A 24,367-nucleotide genomic window follows, 5' to 3' on the forward strand; every position below is an offset into this window, starting at 1 on the left:
TTTTGCCATTTTTGGCTAGTTTTTTTGTTATAAAAAACTGTTATAAAGTTAAAGTTAAAAAATAACTTCTATTATAACAGGAAGCCAGATTCCCAAGAGATACTTTATGAATCAAAGGTGACAATATCTACATGACAGTCTCACTGCTATGCTTATCCAAGCAGAGAACTTGTTGCATCTACTACATTTTCTTTTTTATGGACTTGGTGTTTAATTTCTAATTCCTGATTTCAATCAAGACATGTCCACAAACATGAACACAAGAGCACTAGAAATAAAACTAAACAGAAACAGTCTTGGCTAGGCTTTGACTCAGAGTCAAGCGTCCATAATAATCACTCAGAGCCAGGCGTGGTGGCTCCTGCCTGTAATCCCAATGGTTTGGGAGGCCAAGGCAGGAGGATTGCTTGAGGTCTAGAGTTCAACACCAGCCTGAGCAACATAGCGAGATCTTGCCTCTACAAAAAATTTAAAAAAATATTAGCTGGGCATGGTGGCATGTGCCTGTGGTCCCAGCTACTTGGGAGGCTGAGGCAGGAGGATCACTCGGAATCCAAGCCTGCTACACGAACTCTTTTCTGCACACTAATTCACTAAGACAGTGAGAAAGGTATGTGCAGCTCTTGACATTCTGACTTTTGAAGCGTCTACGTAGTCTCTTTAAATAATATGTTCATAAAAATTGAGGTAAATGTGCAAGAAGTATAAGACTCAGAAATATTTGGGTAAAAATATGAGATATGTAATACAAAGGAGTCAGCCATAACATTTTTCTCAATAAATGTGTCAATTTGAAGATGTTCCCATCTCTTTGTCCTCATGTGCTGACTTAAATACCCTTGCCATACACCAATCAGTGTAGAGAACTTATGGCCCACAGTACTGAATGATGCTACATTATCACACCAGAAAAAGTAGCTAATGCAGTCATTCTATATTGTGTAGTTAAAATGTACACACAAGCTATCTTAGGGTATATGTTTCTCAACTGACATAAACCTTTAAAGTGTTTAAACTATTTGGGACAAGTATTTTCAATATAAATAAAATTTCCCACCTGATATACAAATTTTGCTATAATTTGCCATCAAGAGAAGCAAATTGTAGCAAAACTTGTACATCAGGTAGGAAGCTTGCTTCCCTCATTGGTTTGCTCTATAATGACAGGAAAATTATTTAGATTCTCTGGGCCTTATGTTTCTTAGTTAAAACCTGATAATACTTTTATTTTCAGGAAGAGTAGTTGCTATTTACTCAGAAGAAGGATTAGAGGTTGAAGTCATGGCCCTTTAATTCTCTGAAAATAATTTACACTCTAGGACCTTCTAGCTTTAAAACACGGAAAGGTTTCTGAAATACAGAGTATAAAACTGATTTATCTGGACAAAGAAAGTTGACCTTTGAAAACTTGGAATAATATTACCATACCAATATCCACGTGATGCATATTACAGACATGCAGGAAAGTTCAACACACTTTGTGCTACTATTATTTCCGGTGGTCTGCCAAGGCAGCAGTTATTGTATAGATGTTTATCAACAGTACCTGTGCCTTTCCCCAGGAAGGTGAGTCTAGCTGCAGGAACAAGCATGCCCTGCTGTAAACGACTACTTCAATGTGACATCTCAACATGAAAAAAATAGAAACAAGTTATCTGATTAACCCTCATTTGGAATGTGTCTACATAAAATATAAGTGCATATTAAATATGCATGATTAATAACTTAAATTGTTTGGTGCTTAAAATGTTGAAAGCACCTCTACATGCTTGATTTAAATCTCATAGCTACCCTTGTGGTTAATTTTATCATCATTATGCAGTTGCCAAAAAAAACTGTTTAAAACATTAAGTGTCCTATGTGAAGTCTTCCAGGGGAAAGAATTAGAAGACAGGACTAGGCCCCAAGGCTTTTCTCCGCAATCTCTGTTCTCAATAAACCAATGTCTAAAGTGGGACAAAGGTTGAATATTTGTCTGCATTATATAGAAAGTCAAAACTTGGAATGAACTGATAATGCAGAATCTTCAGCTCACCCACGTCTGCTCTGTGTGGACTCACTCACTGTGGTCCATCTGTACACAAAACAAGGTCTAATATTTCAGTTTATTTTTTTTTAAATCAAAAAAAGTTAAATCAATTTTATTTCTAGTTGACAAATAATATTTGTGTATATTTTGGGGGTAAATCGTGATATTTTGATATATGTATATAATGTAGAATGATTAAATCAAGCCAATTAACATATCCACCACCTCATTTACCTGTGATTTCTACAGTGAGACATTTGAAATTTACTCAGTTATTTTGAAGTATACATTATTATTGACTACAGAGACTCTGCTGTATGATAAATCTCAAAACTTGGCCAGGCGCTGTGGTTCATGCCTGTAATTCCAGCACTTTAGGAGACTGAGGCGGGTGGATCCTTTGAGGTCAGGAGTTCGAGACCAGACTGGCCAACATGGTGAAACCCCATCTCTACTAAAATACAAAAATTAGCTGGGCGTCGTGGCGGGCGCCTGTAGTCCCAGCTACGTGGGGGGCTGAGGCAGGAGAATCGCTTGAACCCAGGAGGTGGAGCTTGCAGTGAGCCGAGATTGTGCCACTGCACTCCAGCCTGGGTGACAGAACAAGACTCTCTCAAAAAAAAAAAAAAAAAAAAAAAAAAAAAAAAAAAAAGACTTATTCCCCTTGTGTATCTGAAATTTTGTACTCTTTGACCAACCACTCCCATTATCTCCCTCCCCGTTCTCTTGTACAGCCTCTGGTAACCATCATTCTACTTTCTACTTCTAAGACATTAATTTTTTTAGGTTCCATATTTAAGTGAGATTATGTGGTATTTGTCTTTCAACAGTGTGCGAGGGTTCTCTTTTCTCCATACCCTTGCCAGCTCGCTCGCCCTTTCTTTCTTTCTTTCTTTCTTTCTTTCTTTCTTTCTTTCTTTCTTTCTTTCTTTCTTTCTTTCTTTCTTTCTTTTTCTTTCTTTCTTTCTTTCTCTCTCTCTCTCTTTCTTTTCTTTCTTTCTCTCTTTCTTTCTTTCTTTCTTTCTTTCCTTCTTCTCTTTCTTTTTCCTTCCTTCCTTCCTTCCTTCCCTTTCTTTCTGCCTTCCTTACTTCCTTTCTCTTTCTTTCCCCTCCCTCCCTCCCTTCCTTCCTCCCCCGCTTTCCTTTCCTTCCCTTCCCTTCCTTTCCTCTCTCTCACTTTCCTTTCTTTCTTTTTCTTTCTTTCGTTTCTTTCTTTTTCTGAAACAAAAGTTCTCACTATTTATTACTGAACCTACCTGCTAGTGCAGAGCATATAAATAAAGAGAAAAAACATATTCCCAATAAAACATATTAGACTGTCCAGATAGTGGTGACATTCACAGATCGATATAGTGACATGATCATGACCTCGACACAGCGTAAACCTGTGTGCCATCTCACGTGAAATTCTGTATAAACCCAGCTTGGTGGTTCTTCAATGGCTCCGTTTTGGAGCTGTACCTGGTTTTATTATCAACTTTTATCTGAATCCACTGGGAAATGGTGCTGTGGGAAGTTGGGGAACCTGAATGGAGGGACTGGCTGAAGCCATGGCAGAAGAACATAAATTGTGAAGATTTCATGGACATTTATCACTTCCCCAATCAATACTCTTGTGATTTCCTATGCCTGTCTTTACTTTAATCTCTTAATCCCATCATGTTCATAAGCTGAGGATGTATGTCACCTCAGGACCCTGTGATGATTGCGTTAACTGCACAAATTGTAAAGCATGTGTGTTTGAACAATATGAAATCTGGGCACCTTAAGAACAGGATAACTGTGATTTTCAGGGAACAAGGGAGATAACCTTAAAGTCTGGCTGCCTGTAGGCCGGGCAGGACAGAGCCATATTTCTCTTATTACCGAAAACAGGTAAGAGAAACATCGTTGAATTCCTTCCCCAGTAAGGAATGTTAATTCACAGCTCTGGGAAAAGAATGCATTCCCGGGGGTGGGGGGGGGGCTCTAAAATGGCTGCTCAGGGTGTGTCTGCCTTATGCTGTTGTAGATAAGGAATGAAACATGCCCTGGCCTCCTGCAGCACCCCCAGGCTTGCTAGGATTAGGAAATTCCAGCCTGACGAATTCTAGTCAGACTGGTTCTCTGCTCTTGGACCCTGTTAAGATGTTTATCAGTGACAACGTGTGCCTGAAACTTCATTAGCAAGTTTAATTTCACCCCGTCCTGTGATCTTGCTCTGCCTCCATTTGCCTTGTGATCTTTTGTTGCCCTTGAAGCATGTGATCTCTGTGACCCACACCCTATTCGTACACTCCCTCCCCTTTGAAAATTGCTAATAAAAACTTGCTGGTTTTACAGCTCAGGAGGCATCAGGGAACCTGCCGACATGTGATGTCTCCCCCGGACACCCAGCTTTAAAATTTCTGTCTTTTGTACTCTTTCCCTTTATTTCTCAGACCAGCCAACACTTAGGGAAAATAGAAAAGAACCTACATTGAATTATCAGGGGCAGGTTCCCCCGATAAAATGAGATGATTTTGCTTTTGTTTCTTGGCCAGGAATTGCTTGACCCTGAAAGTCTTGAGAGAAGACATGGTTAGGAATGGAGTCAACCACACACACTATGATAGCGGAGAAAACCACGTGTTTTCTTTCATCTTTTTGAGAAAAACCATTCAAACAGGTGTGAGGTGGTCTCTCATTGTGGTTTTAATTTGCAGTTTCCAGCCTCACGCTTGATGTTAGAGAGTCAGGATCTGTGGGTTTTCCCTGGCATGTTCTTTGGCCCAGTTATTTAGGTTCTAAGTGACTTGGTTTCTTCACTCCCTAACTCCACCCCCACCCTAATAGAGGATAAACTATAGACATTAATGGCCGCTCTTGCCTGCCAAACTCTGAGGGAAGGGACTGGCAATATTTCTATCATGAGCCTTTTCTAAGAGTTTATAACTCAGCCATAAATACTTGTCATTGCCAGAAACTTAGCCTAGAGGGTCACAATCCTGGAGTAAATTATTCATTTATATATTTCACTGACTTGCTTTAAATTGTTTTAACTGTATTTATCTTCTGTGATGGAAGGAAAAGTAATGGTGTTACGGTTCAAGACGCTTCTCCTCCTATGAATCAGCACAGCATTGGGATATAAGTGAAAAAAGTTAGTAAAAAAATGGCTTCTGGAAACAATTCTTCTTTTTTAAAGAAAAGGACTTCAGGGCTGACATTACTCAATCTGAGATCTATTAGCAAAACTTAAAAAACTAAATGTTATGAACTATTGATACCCATTTGCTTTTCCTTTTTATTTTCCCCAGCCATACAGGGCCCAGCAAGGTGCAAGTTTACCCCAACCTTGTTCTAAGCCAGTGGTCATTCATGTGGAAGCTGCAGGCAAGGCAGAGAATGGACTGAGAAGCCATGTCGGCTACAGGCTGGGCCACTCTAGATTGAAATGTCTCTGGATTGAATCTCTACCTGACTCCGTGCTTTATTTCACCTTTATTTCTTAAGAAAAAATCCTTTTTCCCTAACTATTTTTAAATCGTCTAGGACTTTTCAAAACAATATATGTTCTACTAAATCAGGTATTGTGGTATTAGGATATGCAGATCTATAGGTTTTCATCCATGGGTCCTGGCTCAAAATTCACATGGCCCTTGTTATAATGTTAGGGCACTTTAGGCCTCAGGAAACAGAAGTTCTCTCTGACCTTCTCCTGTCCTTTCTCCTGACCAAGGTAAGACTCTAATCTGAATATGGGTCAAAAGACCCTCATTCCAGAGAGGATCCCACCCCATACCTAAAGTCTGGACAGGTCTTGCTGGGTTTAGATGATATGCTTCTTGCCCAATCCCATTTCTACAGGGTTGTCAGTCATACCTATGTAATGAAGCCTCCATAATAACCCAAGAGGATGGGGTTTGGAGAGTTTCTGGACAGCTGAAGATGTGGACCCTCCTGGAGGGTGGTGTGGACAGGGAGGGCATGGGAACTCTGTGCCCCTTTACACATGCCTCACCCTACCAATCTCTTCATCTGTATCCCTTGCAATATCCTTAATATTAAACTGAAAAATGTGTTTTCTTGAGCTCTATAACTGTCTCCACCAGATTAACCGAACCTGAAAAAGGGGTCTTGGGAGCCCCAGCTTGAGGCCCATTGGTCAGAAGTTCTAGAGGCCTGGAGCTGGGTGCAGTGGCTCACGCCTGCAATCCCAGCACTTTGGGAGGCCGAGGAGGGCGGATCACCTTAGGTGAGGAGTTCGAGACCAGCCTGACTAACATGGTGAAACCCTGTCTCTGCTAAAAATACAAAAATTAGCTGGACGTAGTGGCGAGTGCCTGTAATCCCAGCTACTTGGGAGGCTGAGGCAGGAGAATCACTTGAACCTGGGAGGCGGAGATTGCAGTGAGTCGAGATCCTGCCATTGTACTCCAGCCTGGGCGACACAGCGAGACTCCGTCTCAAAAAAAAAAAAAAAGTTCTAGAAGCCTGGACTTGCAATTGGTGTCTGAAGGGGTAGGGTTGGCAATGGAGGAGGGGGCTCGATGTCTTTGGGACTGAGCCCCCAACCTGTGGGATCTGATACTATCCTCAGGTAGATCGTGTCAGAATAGAATTGGCAGACACTCATTTGGTGCCTGTTACTTGGTGTGTGGGGAAAACCACCCACACCTTTGGTCACAGAAGTCTGTCGATGATTGCTGTGGTAGTGTGAGAGCAGAGGAAAAACAATTTGAGAGAGTTTTTTTCTACACAAGTGTCAAATTTGTTTTTACCTACCACTTTGTCTGTAGTACCAGGCATACAGTACACCTTGAAATACTTTGTGTTTAAAGACTGAGTGAATAAATGGATCTGATCCAAGAGGCCAAACACTACTAAAAAGAGGTTACAAATAGGTAACTTATTTCCTATGAAACAGTGCATCTGACATTTGGATTTATAATTGAACAGCGTGTCACAAGTGGTCATACTTTCAAGTGGATGATACTATTAAATTCATATAAATTAGACCTTCATAAAGAAAGCCATCCTAATTGTTAAGGATTCTGAGTCTGTTTCTAAAAAAAAGATTTCTACATCCTGTACTTTAACCACTAAGATTTGATAAAATATTCTTTTTTAGCCTGCAGATCTTTTTTTTTTGTACTGTATTTGCCTGATCACAAAATGAACACATCATCTAGAAAATTTGGAAAATATAAAAAAGCCCAAAGAAAACAATTGCTTTAAATTTTTTTTTAAAACTAATTAACTGTCAAATAAAGATTGAATATATTCAGGGCATACAATGTGATTATTTGATGTATATAAACATGGTGCAATAATTACCACAATTAATTAACTCATGTATCACCATCCATACTGTATAGTAGGTCCCCATTATAACCAAAAGTTGGTACCCTTTAGCCAACGTCTCCCCATTTTCTGCACCCCCACCTCCTGGCAACCACTGTTTTATTCCCTGCTTCTGTAAGTTTGACTTTTTTAGATTCCACGTACAGGTGAGATTATACAATATTTGTCTTTCTATATCTGGCTTATTTCACTTAGGATAATGTCCTCCAAATTCATCCATGCTGTCGCAAATGGCAGGATTTCATAGCAAAAGAACAACCCAATTAAAAAGTGAGCAAAAATAGACGTTTTTCCAAAGAAATGACATAACACTGGCCAATAGGTATATGGAAAGCTGCTCATCATTACTAGTCATCAGGGAAATGCAAATCAAAACCCCAGTGAGCCCTCACCTCACACCTATTAGAATGGCTGTTATCAAAAAGACAAGAGATAGCAAGTGTTGGTGAGGATGTGGAGAAAAGGCAACCCTTGTACGCTGTTGGCGGGAATGTAAGTGGGTACACTCATTATTGGTACGGGTTGGAGGTTCCTCAAGAAATTAAAAATAGGCTGGGTGCGGTGGCTCATGCCTGTAATCCCAGCACTTTGGGAGGCCGAGGCAGGTGGATCACCTGAGGTCAGGAGTTTGAGACCAGCCTGGCCAACAGGGCAAAACCCCATCTCTACTAAAAATACAAAAATTAGCTGGGTGTGGTGGCAGGTGCCTGTAATCCCAGCTACTTGGGGGTTGAGGCAGGAGAATTGCTTGAACCTGGGAGGTGGAGCATGCACTGAGCTGAGATTGTGCCACTGCACTCCAGCCTGGGTGACAAGAGCGAAACTCCGTCTCAAAAATGAAATAAAATAAAATAAATAAAACTGTCATATGAACCAGCAATCTGGTGGGTATTATATACAAAGGAAATGAAGTCAGTATCTTGAAGAAATACCTGCACCATGTATGTATTGCATCATTGTTTACAATAGTCAAGATGTGGATGCAACCTAGGTGTCTATCAATGGATGAATAGATAAAGAAAATGTGGTACATAGACAAAATGTAGTATTATTAACCTTTTAAAAAAGAAGGAAATCCTGTCATGTGTGACAAGGTGGATAAACCTTGAGGACATTATGCTAAGTGAAATAAGCCAGACACAAAAAGAAAAAATTCTGCATGACTTCACTTATTTGTGGAATCTAGGTCTATAAAGTTTAAAAATAAAATGTTTGCTTATTTGTCTTAGTTTCTCTTTGCAGTAAAGTTTGTAAAAGAATAAGTGGGTCTGTACTTTGAGTTCTTATGAAAAAAATGCAGCTACATAGTGGATAAAGTGAGAAGAAATTATCTGAGGGAAAGATAGGGAAGAATTGGTGGAAAGGCATGGTTTTCGGGCTGCAATAGGATTCCAGACAGCCGGGGTGTCACAGTACAAACATTCAAGCTTTGATTTCAGGAGGAAGGGAAATTGTGCTGCCCTCTCAGAGCCTGGCCCCATCCTAATGGTGGGGTGATTGACAGGTTCGCTTTCCCGAAGAGAGACAGCAACGAAGACCACTGGGTTTCAATTCAATCCCATTCCCAGCAGCAGATGTTGATGGGATTCTTCTCTGTGGGAGGCACTCACAACATGCTCTGTAGGTTGGGGGGTGAGAGGTGTGTTGTGGGCAGGAGGATGTAACAAAAAGATAAAATGTTCTCTGACCTCACTGGGCTCACACTCCAGACGGGACATTTCTCTAATCGCAGTTGATTGTTCTTGTGAGTATTGACTCATGAGAGTCTCATCACAATTCTGTGATGTAATTAGGGCTGCTGCCATTGCCATCAGTTGACAAATGAAGAGACACATACACAGTAAGGAATTTGCTGGAGTCGGTCAGTGGAATTGTAAAAGATTTAGGATGAGAATTTCAGATTACTGGTAGTTTACCATGTAAATTACTGGTAATTAATTTACCATGGTAAATTTTCAGACATTGAGTTGGAGTAACATTTTTTTTTCTGATTTTTTGTATCATTACCAAATTGAATGGAAAATATCTATTTTTCTTAAATTATACTTATAAACATCAAAGTTATATTCTGTTGTATGTTGAATGTACTTAATATATCGGGCATAAAAGATAATCTTTGTTTATTTACTATTTTATTTATTTTTACATAGAGTCTCTCTCTGTTGCCCAGGCTGGAGTACAGTGGCATGATCTGGGCTCACTGCAAGCTCCGCCTCCGGGGTTCAAATGAGTCTCGTGCCTCAGCCTACTGAGTAGCTGGGATTATAGGCATGCACCACCACACTGGGATAACTTTTTGTGTTTTTAGTAGAGACGGGGTTTCACCATGTTGCCCATGCTGGTCTTGAACTCCTGGCCTCAAGTGATCCACTCTCCCAAACCTCCGCGATTACAGGCCTGAGCCACTACGCCTGGCCTATTTACTATTTTAATAGTTTTTTTTTTCTACAAAAGATTTCGTGTATATGATTGGCAGCTTATTTGAATGAGATCTTTGGCAAATGCATGCTCTTTATATTTTTGTTCTTCTTAAGGTGTAAAACTCAGCTTAATCAAAAAACAAATAAAAATCTATTAGGAGTTAGAAATATTTAGGAGACTCTTAAAAGAAAAATTCTCTTTTTCCTGTAGCTCATTCTATTTTTTTTGTTGTTGGATTCTTTGTTTTTGTTACTCAATAATTAATGTATCTTTTCTTTATTTTCCTGCCTTACTTTTTACTGCCTTTGGCTGAATTCCTAATTCCTACAATATTTTTTTTTCTCCTAGGTAAAACCGATAACCAATATACCCTCTTTGTGGCTGGAGGGACTGTTTTATTGTTGTTGTTTGTTATCTCAATTACCACCATCATTGTCATTTTCCTTAACAGGTGAGTAGTGCAACTTATCCTGAATCTTATTCAGCATGTTAGAGGTTCTCTATTAATAACCCAGTAATTTGTCAAGCTGTCTCAGCATTCACATATATATTTTTGTGAGTACTGTTCTAACACAAAGGAGGAGAAGTAGCTGTGGTAATGTTACAGGGAGAGCTGGAATAATTCATTTAAGAATTGGTAGAAGCTGGTGGTCTGCCCCTTTTATATTCTGCCTGATGCCTCTGCTCTTTATCCTGCCCTGTCTTCCTCCTCCTCCAAGGAAAAAGCTGTCAGTGAGGGGGTGGTGTGTGTGTGTGCATGTATGACACAGCGTGAGATGGATGCAGATTCTGAGAAGGGGAAGAACAAGGTTTAACAGTGATAAAGCCTTCATTTATTCATTCATCAAATATTTATTGCGCACAGCAGTGAACAAGACATAATGAAGCTCACATCCCAATAAGCAAACAGCATAATTTCAAATAGTTATATATTCTCAGAACCAAGAAATCTAGGTGCTTAAAATTACTGAGAACAAAGAATTGGAGGGTGCTGCCTTAGAGAGAGCAGGGAGCCATTTGGCCTATACTAAATTTTTTAATCTTTTATTGGCTGGTCACAGTGATATGTGCCTGAAGTTCCAGCTACTCAGGAGGCTGAGGCTGGAAGATTGCTTGAGCCCAAGAGTTCAAGTCCAGCCTGGGCAACATAGCAAGACCCTGTCAATAACAAAAATTAAAAATTAAAAAAAAAAAAAAAAACCTTTTACTGTATTGTAGCACAGTTGGGAATTTTCTAGGATATTCTTGGCTGAGTTTTTCTTCCCCTTCAAGCTCTCCTGTGCTTTTCAACTCACTTGTGTAGGTATTCGTTGCATATCTTTGCTGTAATCATAGCAGGTTGAAATTATTCCTTATAATGTGTTACAGCTAAAGTGTTATCTTCTTAAGGGAGGAAGGGACCACACTTTTGATGTCTATATTTTGCATGTTTGGCATATCATAGACACTTAATATATGTTTGCTGGGTAAGTGAATATGTCCATCTGCACTCCTCTCCTTCAGTAATGTTACCAAATGCACTACACACACACACACACACACCCCTTTTTAATAGGGTTTCCAATAGGTCTCTCCATCTTGTCTCTTCGTCCTTGACCTCTGGCTCTTTAGCAACTGTCATCACTGCTCCCTGATTTTGGTAACGTCTCCAACCTGCTCTCAGCTACAGCCTCTTTCTCTAACCCATCCAGTTTCCCTCGGTCTTCTTCTGAAAGCTGGGTTGGCATGTCATCTTCCTGTTCAATATCTTGATTATCTTCCCACTCCTACCAGAATAATGCTAGAACTCATTAACCCTGTCATTGAAGTTGCCCTACATTCTGACTGAAGCCTAATTTTTATTCATACTTTCTACTTTATTTACTCTCCCTGTTGTTGATAAATTTTGTGAAAACTGAAGCACACCCATCGCTCTCCCCATCTGGTTTGCTACCAAAATGCTGTTTCCCTGTATTTGGCTGCATTCCATGTATCATTCAAGGTGTGAAACACCTGTCCCCTCTGTGAGCTCTGCACTGTTCTCCGTCCCTGCAAATAGACATGATGTCACCATCTGGAATCATCGTGTATGTCTCTGCTACTCCTCACATCCTGCTTTGTATTTTAATCACTTTCATGCTTGCCATCCCTTCTATTCATAATGGCAGAGTTTGTGTTTTATTCATTTTTTAGCGTCGGATAGCATTTAGCACTAATCTGTCCAAATAATGAATGCTCAATAAACATTTGTCTAATTAAACTGAAACAGGAGGTCAGGTCATTTTACCCTTTTCCCCATCACGGACTGCCCTTAAGTCTTTCCCTGAACAGAAATTAGCAAATTGAAGTAAGGAACCGAGGTGTTGGTAGCACCACGGACTCCTCTACTGTTTCACCTTGGCAATGGGAAACATCCTGGGGGCAGAGATGGCAGAGGGAGCACACAGGGACCGGGCAATGTGACTAAGAGACAGCGAGTGGTGACAAACCTCCACAGGGTCACAGATGTTGGACATGGTAGATTTTGCTTCATGAAAAATTTTGCTTCATGAAAATACATTTTGCATTACTTTTACATGAATAGCTAAATTGAACGGTAGAATATATTGTCCCACTTGATTAAATGTGATAAAAGGAGATTAGTGGACTTGAATTTGTAATCATGGATGCACACCACAAGGGAAAAGCACTTGTTCCTTCTACCTTGTCACTAGTATCAGTTTGTGGTTGTTACTTCCAATAGAAATGCTTTGAAAGATGACCCAAGGGCTCCAACAATGACCTTCTGAACTCTGTTTTACTGACTGTTTAAAATAATCCTGCAGCTTCAGATGTATTGACTTGGATAGAAGCCAACATAAATCAGACAGTGTCCCTGAACAAAACTGAGTTCTTCACACTCAGCGCCTGGTAGCCTGTGTGTCAGAGGGATTGGCAGCAGCTTCTCTGCTCCTGGTTTGTGCTGTTTTCATGCAGAGATAGCAACAGTAACACGACTAAGTGACCATGGCTAGGGAAAGGGCCTCGCATTGGCAAGTGTGAAAGGAGCCAAAATATGGCCAGATGCGGTGGCTCACGCCTGTAATCCCAGCACTTTCGGAGGATGAGGTGGGTGGATCATTTGAGGTCAGGAGTTCGAGACCAGCCTGGCCAACATGGTGAAACCCCATCTCTACTAAAACTACAAAAATTAGCTGGGCATGGTGGTGGGCGCCTGTAGTCTCAGCTATTCAGGAGGCTGAGACAGGAGAATCACTTGAACCCGGGAGGAGGTTGCAGTGAACCAAGATTGCACCACTGTACTCCAGCCTGGGTAACAGAGTAAGACTGTCTCAAAAAAAAAAAAAAAAAAAACCGAAATATGTTCTATAGATGTGCACCTGAGTGTAGGAAGAGATTTAATATTTAAGGAGAAAAATGTTAGATATTCATTTTTACATTCCTCGTGAACACTGGCATTAACAGATGGGGAGGCTTGGTTTTCGGGGCTCTCTGGGTTTTGGCATTGAAAATCTCTCATCCTGGGAAACTCCTTAGTTCCAGGCAAACCAGAATGGCTGGTCAACATAAATCCAACTGTGATATGTTTACTCTCTTTATTTTTTTATTTTCATTTTTATTTTCTTAACATTTATCTTAAGTTCAGGGATACATGTGCAGGATGTGCAGGTTTGTTACATAGGCAAACGTGTCATGGGGTTTGTTGTATAGATTATTTTATCACTCAGGTATTAAGCCTCATACCCAATAGTTATTTTTCTTGGTCCTCTCCCTCCTCCCACCCTCCGTCCTCCAGTAGGCTCCAGTGTGTGTTGTTCCCCTTTATGTGTCCACGTGTTCTCATCATTTAGCTCCCACTTACAGGTGAGAACATGTGGTATTTGGTTTTCTGTTCCTGCCCTAGTTTGCTAAGGATAATGGCCTCCAGCTCTACCCGTGTCCCTGCAAAGGACATGATCTCATTTCTTTTTATGGCTGTATAATGTTCTATGGTATATGTATACTACATTTTCTTTATCCAGTCTATCACTGATGGGTATTGAGGTTGATTCCATGTCTTTGCTATCATGAACAGTGCTGCAGTGAACATACGCATGCATGTGTCTCATAGTAGAATGATTTATATTCCTTTGGGCATATACCTAGTAATGGGACTGCTGAGTCGAATGGTATTTCTGTCTGTAAATTTTTGAGGAATCACCACACTGTCTTCCACAATGATTGAACTAATTTACATTCCTGCCAACAGCGTAAAAGTGTTCTTTTTCCTCCACAACCTTGCCAGCATCTAATATTTTTTGACTTTTTAATAATACAGATGAGAGGATTGCAGAGTGCAAGTTAAACACAGATCATTTGACTCTAAGTTCCATGTTCTCTTTTGTTTCATCACATTGTATACTCCAGGCTTATTTGTGTGTGTGTGTGTGTGTGTGTGTGCGCGCGTGTGCGTGTGTGTGTGCATTTGGACCTGGTTGGGAACGTTAACTGCATATTGTGAGATAGCAAGCCTTGTGAACCACAATTTAACAAAAGGTCAAAGATCATAGATCTTTTCTTCATCTTTAAAATGAGGATAATAATAGCGTCTATATCATAGATTTAAGGAGGAGTAATCATAGATTTGAGGAGTAAATGACCTAATTTATAATGTAAAACACCTAGCCATATGCCTTGTGTATAGTAAATTTACACATAGAATAAATAAATTAATAATTGGTCAAAATAATAATAAATAAGAAAATAAATAAATGCACATAGAATAAGGTAAGATTATATTGACATGATAGAAGGATTTCAGAGCAACTAGAAGAGGCAATTAGAGTCAATATCCATTTCCTGCATAACCTTTCCCTGGAGAAAGACCATCTTGTTTTCAAGATATTCACAAAGGAATTATAACCTCACCTTAAAGAGAACTCCCAAAACATTACATTTCTGTATTTAACCTATCTCCTCTGTTGTTCAATAAGAATCTTCTTTAGGGAGATAAAAAGAGTCACTATCTCCCCGTAATAGCTATTGTATATACTTGGATACAGTTGTATCAGCTCTTGCATTGAGTTACAGTAGCCTCTTTTCTTCTTCTCTGGTATTTGCTCTTCTATGATTCCTCGGGTTGGGTTTTTATGGGTTTCATTGGAACTGTGGAGCGTTTATTGAATACTCCGGTTGCAGATGGTCCTTTGAGCCACGGCGAAGTGATTCCAGAAGTTGTAGAGCTTAATAGTCGAGAGGGAGGGCGATGGATTTAAATTCCAGCACTACCACTCACTGATCATGTGATTTGGTGCAAGTTACTCTGCCTCTTCACACCTTAGTTTCTAAACCTGTTTATATGAAATCTTAAATAATCTACGTATATGATTTAATAAAATAATCCATATGAGTGGTTTAGAATAACACCCAAAAGATTTTATAAAGCTTCATTATATTGTCATCCAAGAAGTTACACTGCTGGCATTTAAAAGAAAGATTTTAATTGTGGAAAATGTCTTAAATGTGAGGTTATCTGGAGAAGGCTATAAGTCATTTATATAATAAGTAACTATAAATCATTCTTTAGTAAAGTCACTGAGATTAATTACTAATGCACAGTGGTTAGATATCCATTTAGTTGCCCTCACCATCTGGGAGCAATTTGGAGAAGACAGGGAAAATGAAAAAAACTGTAGGGTAACAGAATTTTGGATAAATGTGCATAAAGCTACTTCAACATATTAGAAAGTGCATGTGGGCTACGGGTACAGTGAGGTATAGAGTCTTTGAAATAATATTAGTGCTGGAATATCATATCTTTATATCCTTTATTGAATATGCATTCCAGAAGGAGAAGGAGAGAGAGAAGAGATCTATTTACAGAGTCCTGGGATACACAGAAGGTAAGTTTATATGGAACTGTCATTTTTTTCTTTTGTAATTTACAAATGCAAAGTCAGTCTCTTTTGCAGTTAGCAATCTTATATTTTATTGTCCTTTCAGTAACCTGACCATGCAGTTGCCTGTAATTTAAATATCAGCTATTTGGAGAAAGTTATTTTCTGAACTATTCTATTTTTAATACCCTTTGAAACTAAGTTTTTTATATGAATGTAAATAAAGGAGCAATTACCCTGGCGTAATAACAATCAACACTATGCCTTCCCTAAATCTTTGTTCCTTTTCTAGGGCTGCTGTGACAAATTACCAAAACAGGGTGGCTTAACAATAGGAATCTATTCTTCCATAATTCTGGAGGGTTGAAGTACAAAAAACAGTGTTAGAAGGATTGGTTTCTTCGTGGGATGAGAATCCATCCCATGCTTCTGTCCAGCTTCTAGTGGAGCTGTCGATCCTTGGCTGGTAGACACATGGCTCCAATCTCTGCCCCTCTCATCGCCGTTCCCAGCTGTGTGTATGTGTCTGCCTTCCTTCTTTTCTTATGAAGACCCCAGTCATCTTGGACTTAAAGGCCCACCCTTCTCCAGCACAGCGTTGCATGAGCTTAGCTAATTACAAGGATCCTATTTTCAAATGAGGTCACATTATGAGGTTCTGAGGAGGACATGATTTTGTGGGGGACAGTATCCAGCCCAGGAGAGGACATAATATTTTTATGTCATAAGGTTATTGTTATGGTTAAACTGCATAAAAGAACCAGAAACGTAGCAAGCACATAGAAGAACGTAATGATATTCATTATTATTATTATCTTTGGAGTTATTAATTAGTGTATACTTATGTTATACAGCCAAAGAACTTTTTTATTTCCTTATGGGCTGCAGGAGTTTGATGAGCTGTAAAAGTTTCTTCCTTATTCTGCCTTGCTCCTGCCCCTTAGCAGGAGTTTAACTAAAAGACTAGAAACTTCCTTCTGGGTTTGCAGATAAGAGGGATATGCATTTTCTTTTTTTTTTTTTTTTTGAGATGGAGTCTCGCTCTGTCGCCCAGGCTGGAGTGCAGTGGCGCAATCTCGGCTCACTGCAAGCTCCGCCTCCCGGGTTCACGCCATTCTCCTGCCTCAGCCTCTCCAAGTAGCTGGGACCACAGGCGCCCGCCACCATGCTCGGCTAATTTTTTGTATTTTTTAGCAGAGACGGGGTTTCACCGTGGTCTCGATCTCCTGACCTCGTGATCCGCCCGCCTCGGCCTCCCAAAGTGCTGGGATTACAAGCGTGAGCCACCGCGCCTGGCCAGGATATGTATTTTTATGCTCATTATCCCCACTATACTTCACATCTCTTTCTTTAACGCATAGCATCCTGTTTATGAAATTTCACAAAAAAAGTTGCTATGGATTGAACATTTATGTCTTCCCAAAATTCATATATTGAAATCCTAACCCCTAATGCGATGATATTAGGAGGTGGAGACTTTGGGATGTAATTAGATCATAAGGGTGGAATCTTCGTGAATGGGATTAGTGCCTTTTTAAGGACAGAAGAGCTTCCTTCCTCTTTCTGCTCTTTGCAATGTGAAGATACTGAGAAGACAGTTGTCTGCAAACCAAGAACCAGGCCCTCAGGCCCTCACCAGACTCTCTTTTTTTTCTCTCAATTTAGGAAGATATTTTCTTACTCATGGACTTCCCAGCCTCCAGAACTGTGAGGAATAAGTGTTTGTGGTTTAAGCAACCCAATCTACAGTATTTTGTTACAGCAGCCCAAACTAAGACAAAAAATTCCCCAATTCCTAGCCAAAAGTATATAAATTTCTTTTCATTTTAACTATTTGCAATTGAATTCTACATGGCCAAAAGCCAAGTACTAAAAAGGTTCTGACAATCCAACATGTGTTCATCAGACACCTTCATGATTTATCAGTTTAACTTTTTGTTTATTAAGTAGTAACTTTTGCAAAAATATTTTTTTGTTTGTTGGCAAAAAAACATGGATTGCTTCTTGATGCCAACTGTAGAATCAAGAAACCTTGCTTTATTTCATCAGCCACTTCAGCAGGCAATAAATTGATGCTCTGTCATATACAATTTTGGGATTCCCTTCTTCATCCTTAGCCTTTGTCTACTCATACCAATCCAGTCACGTTTATTGTTGTGAATTTGGGGAATGAAAGGGAGCTTTGCAACTGTCTATATTAGGTATCCAACTTTTTCAGGCTTTTGTAGAATAATATTTTGAAGGATTATTAAAGAGTTAATAGGTTGGACTGTCAAAAAAAAGACATTAGAACTACTTCATTCTCTTTTTTAAAAGATAGCCTGTATAAGTAACCATGGCACTTGAATTTTCATTTTGCTGCCTTCTTAAAAACACTAACGTCTGGCTGGTCATGGTGGCTCATGCTTGTAATCCCAACACTTTGGGAGGCTGGGGTGGGCAGATCGTCTGAGGTCAGGAGTTTGAGATCAGCCTGGCCAACATGGTGAAACTCCATCTCTACTAAAAATACAAAAATTAGCCGGGCATGATGGTGCATGCCTGTAATCTCAGCTACTCGTGAGGCTGAGGCAGAATTGCTTGAACCTGGGAGGTGGGGGTTGCACTGAGCTGGGATTGCACCACTGCACTCCAGCTTGGGCAACAGAGCAAGACTCTGACTCAAAAAAAACAACAACACTAAGGTCAACCTAAATTTTTAAATTACTCATCAAAAGACTTTTCTCTAGTTTCTTTTGTCTCTCAATTTGTCTTTCTTTTTTCACACCTGCATATTTTCTGTTACATACATACATATGTGGTCAAAGTGACTTGATTAAGGTAGAGAAGATTAATGATTATACAATATCATCTTGATGTCAGTTTTGTTTTGTTAACTTTTTATATGTTAAGTTGCTTATTTTTTAAAGTTCAGACACTGTGTTAGAATTTCTATATAAAAATGATAATAATTGTTCTTATCAAAATAGCTTAACATTGGGAGAGGGAGTTCTACATTGAAACAGGTAATTCATAGCACAATACAGCAAGTATTAATCTAGACTAGATTTCTGTTGCATCTCAGTCAAGAATGTGATTTCTAACAGAAGTTCAATACAATGAGAAGAATGTTTTATCAAATTAATTATAATGGAAACTTGTCCCATATCATGCCTGCATTTATGAGAGGTATGTTTTGTACGTCTTCATTAGTTGTTGAAATGCAGTGAATTATTGACACGCTCTGCTGTTTGTTTTTCTAGGCACCCAACAACTATAGAAGTCCCATCTCTACCAGTCAACCTACCAATCAATCCATGGATGATACAAGAGAGGATATTTATGTCAACTATCCAACCTTCTCTCGCAGACCAAAGACTAGAGTTTAAGCTTATTCTTGACATGAGTGCATTAGTAATGACTCTTATGTACTCATGCATGGATCTTTATGCAATTTTTTTCCACTACCCAAGATCTACCTTAGATACTAGTTGTCTGAATTGAGTTCATTTGGTAGGAAAAATACTTCATTACCTAAAATCATTTTTCATAGAACTGTTTCAGAAAACCTGACTCTAACTTGTTTATATACAAAAGAAAACTTACTGAATCATATAACAGAATGATCCAGGGGAGATTAAGCTTTGGGCAAGGGCTATTTACCAGGGCTTAAATGTTGTGTCTAGAATTAAGTGTGGGCATAAACTGGCTTCTGAATCCCTTTCCTCAGTGTTGGATCCATTTCCCTGGTCTTGGCCTCACTCTCATGCAGGCTTTCCTCTTGTATTGGCAAGATGGCTGCCAACTCTTGGCAATTCATACATCCTTGTTTCTGTCTGGTAGAGAGTTTGCTTCTCAAATGGAGCAAACAAATTTGATTATTTTTTCATTGTTAAATAGGCATCATGACCAGAAAGGATGGAATGGCTTAAGTAAACTAAGGGTCCACTTCTAGAGCTGAGAGCAGGTTCAAAGCACAATACTGGGCAATTCAGAGCATGGTTAGAAGAGGGAAGGCGAGTCTCAAAGCTGGAGAGTTTGCCAACAAATATTGACTGCAGTGATCAAGACATTCTTGGTTAACTAAAAAGTGAAATATGGGATGGATTCTAGAAATGGGGTATCTCTGTCCATACTTCTAGAATCCACTCTATCAGCATAGTCCAGAAGAGTATCTGGCAATGGAAGAAATGAAAAATCAAGAGGAAGATAAATGCGAGAGGGCAATCCCTTACTATTCTCATATCTATTTATCTCTCATTCTGTATAGAATTCTTGCTGCCATCCCGGGTCTAGCCTCAGGAGCAAATGTAGTAGATAGTCCAATAACAAATAACTTAATGTTTTGGACTTTTTTTCTACTTTTTAGAATTATTTTTAATATGTAAATTCTCTCAAAAGGGTCAGGCATCTCTTTATTATTTTTTAATGATTATGTGAAACTTGCATATAATATACCACTAAAAGTGACAGTTGGAAGTGGTGGCATAGGATGGTAGCGTAGAAATTTGGGAGGGGAAAAAGAAATTGGGAGGGTACAGGGAACAGGAGAAAGGAATCAAACCACAGAAAAATACAAAGGGAAACTTCTGCTTCACTATTTGGACAAAGACAGCCCTAATGACATCACCAACAGTCAAAGCAATTAGAGACCATACCTGATACTGTTTAAATACTAGATGTAGGCAAACAATGAAAAGCATTTGCCAAACTGAATAAAACTCTCATGGTTACCTTGAAAGGACAATGGCTATTATTAAATATAGTGATCATTCATGTCTAAAAGATTCATTATTTGTTTGTAAGATTTCTAAAGACCACCATCTAGAAAAGATTCAGTATGAAGACTGTATTTAAATATCAAAGTTGTGGACTTCATGATAATCTTAAATGAAGCAAATCTAAATTCTCCTGTTGCCTAGACAGATTCTAAGATGTAATTTACACTTTTAAGCTAATTAGTGAGTATTTTATGATTTTAGCCTTAAACACCATGTATGCCAAATAATGCACTTGTTTTATGAATTACAGAAATGGTAAGTGCCCACATTTCTGTGAATTATAAAATTTGTGAGTTTTTTTAACCCTTTTCAGGAGTGAAAAAATAAAAATGATCATTTCCTAGTTGTACTTAAGTATATGCAAGAAGAGTAAACTCTCATTTTTATCATGTTTGCTTAAAGATCTTTTTATACCTGGATTTATGAAATGTTTCCACAAATATATCTGTGTAACAAACTTGAAAGGCAGTTTAGAAGAAAACACTCTACTATCAGATCAATCAAAGATTCCATGAGTGATTTTATTGGTTTGCATGGTGAAGCAAGCTTAGCATCAATTAAAAGGTAATAATTTCTTTTCTGAGTGGTAAAGACAATCAAAATATTACTTTCTGGAAAACTCCAATAACCAAATTCTCAATGATTAGAGTATGTGAGCAGGAAAACATTTTTACAGTTGTAGTATGGGGAAATATAAATCCAATTTTAAGAGAGAAAATAATGACTGGGTGTGGAAAGGACAGTACAGTCAGATACCATTGTCATGGTGAGTTTTACTGGGAACTTCATGAAAGACTTTTGTAGCAAACCACTGACGTATTGCAAAGCCTCCAGAACATTTGGAACTTGTCTCTTTTTCCTTGCGTGTGTTTGTGTTTTTGGTCTCTAATTCAAAATATTGATGATAACTTTTTACTCTGTCCTTTCTTCCCTGTGTATTCTTCCTCTACAGAGTGTAGGATTTTTTTCAGGAATTTGGAGCCATCCTAAGTCCTCCCGAAAATTCTCTGACCTCTTCTGATGCTCCTGTTATACCCTCAGGGGTAATGCTTGTGTAATTCCATTCATTCATTTTCTTTCTCTGGACATCTTTACTTACCAAAGCACTTTCATTGTAATCTTTTTAACATCATCCCTAATTCGCGATAGTTTTGGAACTCTCCCTAGTATATGTTTCTCCCCCCTACTCTTTTCTACCTATGATTCTGATTGTTACCAAGAAAGCAGATTAAAAACAGATCCACAGAATAAAAGATCAGAATTCCAGTGAATTATATTTTAAATGTAGGTATTTTTTACAAGTCGCTGCTTTGGAAGCAAAATGCTTCTTAAGTTATATATATATATATATATATATACTTCTTAAGTTATAAATATACTTATATTTATGAATATATATATATCTATATTTATAAATATATATAAATACTTCTTAAGTTATATATATATATACATACCCATATACATACACACACAGATAGTTTATATTGATGGATAATACATTAAGAATCTATGCTTCCTTTGAATGCCATTAATATTTATGTTAAAGTAACCAATTAAAGGAAATTACTTTGTGATAATAAGGTAGGTAGACTTGTTAAACATCATCGTGGAGTACAGTTTTGTCAGGGAAAGAACACATCTTATTGAACTATGATGACTATGCATTGACTATATTATTATCAGAGATACCTTCAAACTTTATTTAAAGAACTTTAGGTATACTATGTTGAGAAAATAAAATAGAAATTTCATTTACTTGTAATCATGCTTAAAATGGGAGGCAGGTAGGTGAGGATATAATTTTTAGTAACAACTCCAATTTATGTTTTAAGTAATTCAGTTTATTACTAGAATACTATATATAAAAACTTAAAATACATGGGTTATCAATTTAAAAGACAAAGTAAGTAAAAATACTTTTAGTAGGCATTCTTTTATTGTGAACATCCAAGTTATATTGGTTTCTATAGAACAGCATTAAGTAAAAATTACAGCTGCATAACAGTAATTTTCTAAATTGGGAGAGTCCACATAGTGATTAGAGATCGCTGTGACCAAAATGCTTCTCCTTCATTTATAATGATGTACTGTATTTCGTACTGCTTATATGAAATTTCCGCAAGATTGATGATATTAGAAAGATGCTTATAAAGTGTAAGTGGAGATGCTAAATTGTGAGTACAAAGTTTCTTTTCACAACAGTGATAAGAAAATATCTTTAAAAAATATAAGACAATATAAACATGTCATCATTAGCTACTATTAAAAGGTAACATCTAGAAAGTGTTGACCTCCACCTTCAGACTTCTGTATAAGTATATTTTTTCACTGATCTGTTTATTAGAATTCTTCCAGCCAAGACTCTGGGCTCTTAAAACATGTATCTGAAAACTAAAAACAAGCTTATTTTTTAAAAAGCTTCTCTATTTCTAGTGATTCAATAGGTAGAAAAATAGCTTTTAGAATTAACTGCAGTGCTTTCTAAGGAAGTTTTATAAATCCTCAAGGTCGGTTTACATATATTTTTCCAGGTTCAAAGCACTAACTATGTTGTAAGATGTAAGAAAAGGTCTGTTTGGAAGTATGGGTCATAAATGTCTGGGATAATTCTGGTTTATTTCCTATTATCCTTGTTAGAATAAGTTATATGGTCAACCTGTCCAGAACACTTTTTCTAGTGTTAGTGTGTACTTTTGGATTTTTGGTTCTTGTAGGGTATAGAAATATTTTCCTTGATGTCTTGTATTCTGTTGTTTTGAATGAATAAAACACAATGTTTCATGATCACTAGTTTCATTTGCCATCGAGAAATAGCAGGGAAAAATTTCTACAGAATAAAATTAACGTGATGAATTACATGCAGAAAAAATTCAAATCAATGATACGTTGTAACTTTTATCTAAATGCAATGTTCTTTGTATTTTATTTTATTATTATTATTTTTTTGAGATGGAGTTTCGCTATCGTTGCCCGGGCTGGAGTGCAATGGCACAATCTTGGCTCACCACAACCTCTGCCTCCTGGATTCAAGTGATTCTCCTGCCTCAGTCTCTTGAATAGCTGGGATTACAGGCATGTGCCACCATGCCTGGCTAATTTTGTATTTTTAGTAGATACGGGGTTTCTCCATGTTGGTCAGGCTTGTCTCGAACTCCGGACCTCAGGTGATCCACCTGCCTCAGCCTTCCAAATTGCTGGGATTACAGGCATGAGCCACCACTCCCGGCCTTGTTCTTTGTATTTTATAAGTGCATAGTGCAAAGGGTCAAAGGGCTTTACAGTTTTTTTTTTTTTTCAAAACATAGTAGTCCCTTGCCCTTCCTTATTTTTGTTACCTTGAGACAACAAATTTTACTACTTCTGACTCATTATTTTATTTATGTTCACTTTTCTGAATAGCATGCTTATGACACTAATACTTTTTTTCAGTTTTAGACATTCATTATTCATTTAGATGTCTTTCTCTCCCCAAACTTGCCACATAAAATACTCATGTCTCTTTCAGAAATATTTGTATTAAAATACAATTATATCAATATTTGGCGTTTATTTCTTATGACCTTGCCACCACTCTTAGTTAAACCACATGGTAAAAATGATTTTGCTTTCCCTCCTACATAACTTTTTTTCCACCTAGAGCTAATAATTGTCATTTTGGGGACTTACTTTTTCTGTATTTACCATAAATTGACCTGAAACTCCTCTGTGATGCAGCAGGAATTCTAGCAATGTCAACTTCCTCAGAAAGACTCAATTAGAAGCTTGACTTGTGGCTATAAGGAGAGGCACACAACTGCCATCCTGGTGTCTCCCTTCGTCCAGAAAAAGAAGGGGGAGGAATATATGAAACCTAGAATCCCCTCTAAAACATTTTCCAGAACAAAAGGACATGCGTTTCCATGCGGTAAATGTTTAACAAGTGCCCATAACAAGGAATAATAAGTCTGTTATGTTTGCTTTTGTGTCTGTAAAAG

The 24,367-nt window shown here is 38.3% G+C and overlaps 1 protein-coding gene across 2 annotated transcripts in view; it reads left to right on the forward strand.

Moving 5' to 3' along the window:
* CD226 (CD226 molecule) overlaps positions 1-20,350 on the forward strand; it is a 92,592-nt gene extending 72,242 nt beyond the window's left edge. For both annotated transcript variants that reach the window (XM_003264329.3, XM_012506268.2), the window contains 3 exons: positions 10,124-10,226; positions 15,582-15,636; positions 18,873-20,350. In XM_003264329.3, coding sequence (XP_003264377.1) covers positions 10,124-10,226; positions 15,582-15,636; positions 18,873-18,998 — 284 coding nt within the window. In that variant the 3' untranslated portion in view covers positions 18,999-20,350. The remainder of the gene's footprint in view (positions 1-10,123; positions 10,227-15,581; positions 15,637-18,872) is intronic.
* Positions 20,351-24,367: the final 4,017 nt, after the last annotated feature.

The sequence above is a fragment of the Nomascus leucogenys genome, chromosome 4 (assembly GCF_006542625.1).
Source record: "Nomascus leucogenys isolate Asia chromosome 4, Asia_NLE_v1, whole genome shotgun sequence".
Taxonomy (NCBI): Eukaryota; Metazoa; Chordata; class Mammalia; order Primates; family Hylobatidae; genus Nomascus; species Nomascus leucogenys.